Source organism: Ochotona curzoniae, unplaced genomic scaffold (assembly GCF_017591425.1).
Source record: "Ochotona curzoniae isolate NIBS_2020 unplaced genomic scaffold, NIBS_Ocur_1.0 contig_908, whole genome shotgun sequence".
Lineage (NCBI taxonomy): Eukaryota > Metazoa > Chordata > Mammalia > Lagomorpha > Ochotonidae > Ochotona > Ochotona curzoniae.
In genome coordinates this window covers 36,740,953-36,749,251 of record NW_024466607.1, presented here as the reverse complement: position 1 = coordinate 36,749,251, position 8,299 = coordinate 36,740,953, and the positions used below count along the sequence as shown (strand labels likewise).

The 8,299-nt window shown below is 52.0% G+C and overlaps 1 protein-coding gene across 1 annotated transcript; it reads left to right on the top strand.

Moving 5' to 3' along the window:
* Positions 1–5,943: 5,943 nt before the first annotated feature.
* Positions 5,944–7,208, top strand: MC5R (melanocortin 5 receptor). The gene has a single exon (XM_040995080.1). It carries the CDS (start codon positions 5,950–5,952, stop codon positions 7,063–7,065), a length of 1,116 nt encoding a protein of 371 aa, XP_040851014.1. The 5' UTR covers positions 5,944–5,949; the 3' UTR covers positions 7,066–7,208.
* Positions 7,209–8,299: the final 1,091 nt, after the last annotated feature.

Below are 8,299 nucleotides of genomic sequence, written 5' to 3'. Positions count from 1 at the left end.
GCTAGGAACCGAGACTTCCACCTATGCTCCCACATCGGTGGCAGAAGCCAATCACTGGAGCCATTTTCTGCTGCCTCCTAAAGTCCACATTGGAAGGAAGCTGCAGCCAGGAGCTGGAGCTGGGAGCTGTACCGGGCACTCTGATGAAAGATGTGGGTGTCTCAGCAGCCAGGTGCCTGCTCCCAGGCCTGGCTTCGCTCTGAGCCCTGAGCTCAGTCTGATACTGAGAACATTAGCAAGCCTCATGCTGGCTGTCTGGGGGAGTGCCCAGTCGGCAGTCGGAAATACATAGAACGTTTTAGAACTTGAAGTGATGCATTGAAGTAAGACAGCATACTTTTGAAGTAGCTACTGCCAAAAAGTGATAGTCCGTCTTTGTGGAAGTTTCTAGAAAAAGTGTATTTTTATTTTGTTTGTCTGAATTGCATCACATACTCATCTTTCAACTAATCCTGTGGCCAGGGGCTGTGAAGGCCACACTGGGCTTACCCATGGGTCAGAGGTGAGCCCAGTTCTGGTCCCTGTGGCCAGCAAGAGAGAGTTTCATTCAGCAAGGCTTCATAGTCTAAGGGGCAGGTGATGCTGTACAGTAGTTAGGAGGACACGTGTACATGCAAAAGTGGGCAGCTACTCCCAGCAGGTGCAGGGGTGGTGGGGAGAGTCCCAGCAAGGCTGCAGGGCTGCAGGCCTGGACCAAAGAACAAGCAGCAGTCTAGAGGAGAAAGGAAATGGTGAGAAGGAAGGCATTCGTGGGTAGAAAGAACATCATGTGATAAAAAAGCAGTGTTATGGGGTAAGACTGAAGTAACAAGTAGCATAGAAGAACCGCCTTAAATAACATTATTATTACTATTATTATTATTAGATTTATTTATTTTTATAATCTTCCCTCTGCTGATTCACCCCACAAGTGGCCACAACGGCTGGAGTTACAACAATCTGAAGCCAGGAGCCAGGAGGCTCTTCTGAGTCTCCCATGCGGGTACAGGGTCCCAAGGCTTTGGGCCATCCTCAACTGCATTCCCAGGCCACAAGCAGAGAGCTGGATGGGAAGCAGGGCCATCAGGATTAGAACTGGCATCCATATGGGACCCCAGCGTGTTCAAGGAGAGGACTTTAGCTATTAGGCTACCACGCCAAGACCGCTTAAATAAAATTATTGAGGCAACCAATAAAAATTGCAAGATTGAAATACTGTCAGAAAATTTTCTAGAATGTAGGGCTGACTTTCCAAAGGGTATCTGAATTCTGGGGTGAGAAATATCCTTCAGCAGGAACACAGCACGCTCAGGTTTGGCTCACTGAGACTGCCAAGCCTCTACAAGGAAAGAACTGTCTATTCAGTTTTGTCTCCTGTGTTCTTAGCTTTACCCAAGCACAAGGGATGCCTACAGTGTCATGTTTAAGTCCAAGTGGGGCACAGGAGTTAAAGAACAATCCTCACGAGGATCTAGGGACTGCTGACTCGTGTGCTGGGATGTGGCACAGCTCATCACACACACACACACACACACACACACACACACACACACACACACACACACACGGCATGTCTTTCTGGCAAACAAGCCAAACATTAAATACAATGCAAGAAATTTGGAAAGACCTTTTGTCCCTTCCAACTCCGCGGCAAGTTGAGCCCCAAGCTTCAAGTCTCTCTGGTGGCATCATGTGGGAAGAAAAAATAAGCTCACAGTCCAAGTGGCATGTGTAGCCTACTTGTTCTTGGCACTTTTAAATGTCCCGTCTTGATATGATGGATCGGGGAACACAGCTGTGTGGAGAGCTGAGTCTGAGCATGGATGGGGTGGGTCCCCGGGGCTTGGGTGGGTCAATGAACCGGCCCAGGGCTTTCTATCTCACTGCACACCTCTGCCATGCACCTGCAGCCCTTTTTACCCATGATCCTCAGTTCTATCCCTGGACCTCAGTTAGTCTGAAACTGCAGTTCTGAACGGTTACACCCTCTTAGCTGGGTTCCATCCACAAATCTAAAAGGCTGTGCTCCTGTTGAAAAGCTTGCAAGGCTTCCTGTGGCTCTCAGCATGGGGTCTGGCATCTCTCCTATAGACCATGAAGCACCAGTGGCTGGCTGCTTTCCCACGGCCTTTGCAACTGCCCACCGCATCCCACCCTTCAGCCCTTCTGGGTCGTGTAGTCCTTTTTGGTCTTCCTGACTTTTCATCTGTTAACCTTTATTTCTCATTCTTTCTCTGCTCCTCGCTTATCACCGCTAGTTTCCTCCTCCGGGCAGTGTGGCAATGGCAGGGGTTTAGTAAGCACGGAGGCCGCTTAGAAGCCTCAATTCAGGGCCCAGCGGCGTGGCCTAGTGGCTAAAGTCCTTGCCTTGAATGCCCGGGATCCCATATGGGCGCCGGTTCTAATCCCGGCAGCTCTACTCCCATCCAGCTCCCTGCTTGTGGCCTGGGAAAGCAGTCGAGGATGGCCCAAAGCCTTGGGACCCTGCACCCATGTGGGATACCCCGAAGAGGTTCCTGGATCCTGGCTTCAGATCGGCATAGAATCAGGCCATTGCGGTCACTTGGAGAGTGAATCATTGGATGGAAGATCTTCCTCTCTGTCTCTCCTCCTCTCTGTATATCTGACTTTCCAATAAATAAATAATCTTTAAAAAAAAAAAAAAAGAAGAAGCCTCAATTCAGATCATCTACTCCTGCCACTAGCTAAGATACCCTATGACTGCCCAGAACCTGTATTTCCTTCTCCATCAGATGGGGGAGGAAGACTGACTTTCTCACGCTACTGGGACAATTCCCCGTGGCTCTCTGGATCATGCTGGGCGTTGAAGGGTCCCAACGAATGTTTAGTCCTTCTGGGTAGAAACTCGACACATCTTTAGGACCCTGTTGTGTACATAGGCACGTGAGTCTCGGATACTAAGAGAGCGGTTACTGGACACCTTCCAAGCGGTGTCCAAAATTCCACCCCTATGGGAAAATGGCCAACCTTTCAGTCTTATGGAGAGGGCCCAGTAAGTCAACGTAGGCCTCCTTGGAGGTTCAGGAAGTTGTAACTGAATTACTGGCTTACTGTAGCGTCTTGCATTTTGAGCTCCTCCCAGCATCTACGTCTCCTGGACCCCAACCTGGGTCACGTGGCAGCCAAGTACGTCTGACTCTTAGAAGCCATCAACATTCGACTGCATGTATTCATTCTGTGCATTTGGACTGAAGGTTGTCTCTGCTGTCTTGTCCAAGACTCAGTCATAAGGAAGCACTGAGCTTATTTCATGGCCCCTTTGACCTTTAGGTGGAAGAGTGTTTTTGAGGAGTCTGGGAGTTCCCTGGTAGCCATGTTTTTGTGTTTGTGCTATGCATTCTATGCTGGTGCTTTTTGGGAGACAAAGTTTCCAAGCACAGAGGCAGTTGAAGAGCTTCGTGTGTCTTAGCTCCAGTGGTTTGATCATTTTCTATAAGAAGCAAAGAATTCCTACCCCCATTTAAACTGTTTCAGAATAGAAAAAATAACTAAAACAACTTCTTTGCTTTGCTAAAGCATATAGGACAACCTAAAGTACATCATGGGCCGGAAAGGCAGTGGGAAGACAAGTCCGCAGCAAACAGAATCAGCAGCGTTTCAAAAGGATCAAGCTCGCGGCCACTGGGTCTGTCCAGAGGTGGTGCTGTGCCAGGTGAGGCAGTGGACTTTGCAGCTGGACAGCTAGACTACAAGTGCCAGCTCAGCTCTGTCCAGTGCTGGGAACCTCTCTGTTGGCTCCCTGTGTTTCATAACCATAGTGCCAGGGGTAGGTAGGAGTAAGAGCATCAGTACAGCACCTGCAGGATGCTGAAACAGGCACACCTTCCTGAGCAGCACCGCAGGAGGCCGCAGGAGCATCTCCAATAGACACTGTTGCAGAGGCGTCACTTGATCTTGAGCATGAGATAGAAACAGGGGGATTCTTGGACCTCAGCCTGCTTCCTGGCTTCCTGTTTGCTCTATATGCACATGCCGCCAACCTCTCAATAGAGAAAGGTCTTCTGTGGCTCTCACGGGGGCCCTGGGTCACTGAACTTCGGGGCACCTTTCTCATCTATTTGCTGGAATCCCCGTCTGATCATGCATGCAGCCCTACGTGTTTTGCTCCGGGGCTTGTGCATCTATCTGCCTGTTCCAACCCACGGAACGATCCTCCCTGGGGGCTAAAGGTCAGAGTTTGTGGTGTGAGAGAAATGCGAGGTCCGGAAACCGTTACTGAACACCTGGATATTTCACCACAGACCCCCGCCCCCCTTTTCTGCTGGAGCGACAATATAGGCTGGCATGAGCGAGCGGCTGGGCAGCCAGCAGAGTGTGTGGTGTGCACAGTCCTGGCTGCCGGCCCCGCAGAGGGCCAGCTTCAGAGAACCGGAGAGACAGAGGTATCCTTGAGTATTTGTCGGTGTGTGTGTGTGTGTAAGAGAGGCAAAGAGGGAGGAAGGCTGATAGAGGGGGGGAGAGAGAGCGAGAGCGAGAGAGAGCGATGGCAGAAAGAACAAGCCACTGGGGGAAAGATTGCTGGGGACAAGCGTGTGGCCGCGGGGGAGCCGGGCGCAGGGCGCGCAGCGCAGGGGCGTCGGGCGCGGGTCTGTGCCGGGTGGCTTTGCGCCACTACTGGGTACCGCAAATCCGGTTCTCGGGCTGCGCCCGGCGGCTGTGCAGGTGCCGGGTGGGGCGGGACTGGGGCGGGCTCGAGGGCGGGCCGCGGGCTGCGTAAAGGTTGGAGAGCGCCAGCTGACCGCGCCCTGCGCCGGCTCGGATGAGTGGGTCCCGCGATGACCCAGAGTCCTCAGTAGTTGGTACCGCACGGGGACGCCCGGCGCCCAAGCTGAGCGCTCCCAGGCCCGGAAAGGCAACAAGTGCAGCGCGGACCGGAGCAGGGAGAGCATCGGTGAGTAGCCGCAACAACTGCATGTGCGGGAAATCGCCGGGGAGAGGAGTGCAGAACCGTTTTTTGCTGCGTGTGAGCGGGAGCAAAGAGGTGGCAGTCGGCTTGCTCGGTGATTTTTGAAAACGCCCCGCTCTAATGTTTATGGTAGACCTGGACATAAATTCGGAAGGGACGACCCTTGCTCATAAATGCGTACTGATGGGCTTGATGGCAGCAATCCTAACTTGCTCTGGAACCGCCTTCTGAATTTGCAGGGCAAAGGGATTTTCAGATATAAACCGCGCGAGGGGAAAATTGTGCAACAAAGGAGCTGGGAGTCTTGCTCTGGCTCTTGGTACACTTAAATGGCCGGTTTCTTCACGCTCTGCACATGTGGGACTTTGAAAGTGTCTGCTCATTAAACTTCTTGGAAGTTCACATGATGTAGCAGTCAGGAAAAACGTTTACGGAGGGGGAAACACGGCATTCTGCTTTCCTCCACATTAACCCGCACGTGTAATCCGAGCTTTCACATCCAAGACAGTCTCGCTCAGCGCCTTGTTTTTCCGGGAAAGCCGCCGAGTGCCTTGTTAAAGTCTTCGCTGTCTGGAGCTGTGGAGACCGGAGTATTGCAGGCTGCAAAGGGGTCAGGACAAACGTGCAGCGTGCACCTGTCTGTCCCTCTTCATATCCTGCCTGCTGAGACGCCTGAGCTAAAACGAGAAAAGTGGGATGCTGTGGCTTTAGGATGGTGAACACCTGGAGTGGGGTTGGGGTTTTGTAGGTGTGACCGTGGGGACACCTGTGAGGGTGTCCCTGGGCACCAGGGACACCTGGCAGAAAAAAATGAGTCTGTCCTGGGCACAGGGACATGAACACCACGCTGGTAAGAGAGGAGTGAGAAAGGGCGACTCTTCCAGGAAGGAGAGCTGAGGAGGACCAGGGTGTGTGTGTGTGTGTGTGTGTGTGTGTGTGTGTGTGTGTGTGTGTGTGTGTGTGTGTGTGTAGCTCTCAGCCTGCATGCAGGTGAGAACGGAACCTTAAGCCAGCCTAGTTCCACTTTCTGCTGAGCTGTGTGCATGGTCCCCTTTCTCGGGTTGCTCTTGCTGTTGGCATGCTGTTGGGGTTCTCTGGGACATTGTAAAGCTCTCTGGATCACAGGCAAACCTGTTTTTACAGTACTTTGCTGCCCACCAGAGAAGCATTGTTCTCCAGCAATGAATTCCTCAACTCACCTGCCTTTCTTGGTCCTCAACCTGAATGCCACAGAGGGCAACCATTCTGGACTAAGTGGCAAGAATAGGTCTTCGCCATGTGAAGGCATGGGCATCGCGGTGGAGGTGTTCCTGACCCTGGGGCTCATCAGCCTGCTGGAGAACATCTTGGTCATCGGTGCGATTGCGAAGAACAAGAATTTGCACTCTCCCATGTACTTCTTTGTGTGCAGCCTGGCAGTGGCCGACATGCTGGTGAGCATGTCCAACGCCTGGGAGACCATCACCATCTACTTAATCAGCAACAAGCACCTGGTGATCGAGGATGCCTTTGTGCGACAGATCGACAACGTGTTTGATTCCATGATCTGCATCTCCGTGGTGGCCTCCATGTGCAGCTTGCTGGCCATCGCGGTGGACAGATACGTCACCATCTTCTACGCCCTGCGCTATCACCACATCATGACGGCGAAGCGCTCGGGGCTGATCATTGCGTGCATCTGGATCTTTTGCACGGGCTGCGGCATCGTATTCATCATCTACTACGAGTCCACGTACGTCATCATTTGCCTCATCTCCATGTTCTTCACCATGCTGTTCCTCATGGTGTCCCTGTACATCCACATGTTCCTCCTGGCGCGGACCCATGTCAAGCGGATAGCGGCTGCACCCGGCTTCGGTTCCGTGCGCCAGAGGACCAGCATGAAGGGCGCCATCACCCTCACCATGCTGCTGGGTGTTTTCATCGTGTGCTGGGCTCCTTTCTTCCTTCATCTCATCTTAATGATTTCGTGCCCCCAGAACCTCTACTGCTCGTGCTTCATGTCTCACTTCAACATGTACCTCATTCTCATCATGTGTAACTCTGTGATTGACCCGCTGATATACGCCTTCCGCAGCCAGGAGATGCGCAAGACCTTTAAAGAGATTATTTGTTGCCATGGCTTCAGAGTAACCTGTAGGTTTCCTGGAAGATATTAACTAGACACAAAATTCTTTCTCCGTGGCTCTCCTCTGGCTTCTTTTCCTACTGACAAGGTCAGTCGGTCACAGCTAGCAGATGAGCAGCAACCCTTGGAATCCGAAGTGTGCGTTGCCTCGATCCCTGAGCCTGCTCAAACCTGTACTCCAGAAGGGCTCCTACCTCCCTGCCGTGATTGTCGTGACAAGCACGTACTCACTGCTTCTCCACTTGGGGAAGGATCTGTGACAATTTCTTGTGGTCCTTGTTCATCCCAATGTTTTTCTGCTCCGGCCTACTTCTTAGGAGCCCATTCTTTCTCCACTTGTGAAGTGGCAACATCTTGTGTGTAACTAAGAATGGGCTGTTACTATGAAAGTGAAACTGTATTTCTACATTGTTGTAGCTTCTCCCCCGTCACTCCCATGGAAGCTGGTTCATACTTTTCAGTTGTATTTGCCTTTCAGTGGAGTGCCCGAGAGCCACACCTGTTCCCTTGGCGAGTTCCTGTTCACCTGCTGTGAAGGTTTCTACAGTCTCCTTTCTGGAACTTGTGGCTCGTGTCATCACAGTTACACCAGGGTGGGATTTCCCTCCTTATATCTCTGCAGTATTGATATTGCACTGAATCAGACATAAAACTTTATGTGACAAACCTTGCCTTGTGGGTTGTGACAGCCTCTATGACTCTCCCATATTGTGTTGTTCTGTCCCACCCCAGGGTTCACAAGTGAGTGCTTGGGAGCTTGACAGGAACAGGAGTGGTCACTGCACACCTTGTAGTCGTGTGTCGTGCATGCCCACACTCAAGCTGTCCTCCATCTTTTCGCATGGGGCTCTGCCTTGGCATCCAAGGCTGTGTCGCTGAGTGCTGTACAGCATCTCCACCTGACTCCCACAGTCAGCCAGAGTCAGGAGCTCGGGAGACCCATCTTCTCTAGTCCAGAGCAGAGGGAGAAGATCTGAGCGCAGGTCACAGACTATGGGGTCTCACCCAGGTGACTTCAAGCTGACTTCCCAGGATGCTCGTAAGGACTGCAGGACAAAAACTGGGGGCAACGTCTTACCAATTTACACAGCACCATAAGACATTTGCTTTTTATTTGAAGAAGTCACTCAGCTGGGGCACACAGATGCCCAGGCCCCCACCCAGGGTCCTCACCTGAAGTGAAGCTTAAGGGTCCCTACAGCTCTCACAGGAACACATGACTGTATTCTCTTTTGATTTGGCCATTCACATCCAGGTTGCTCCCA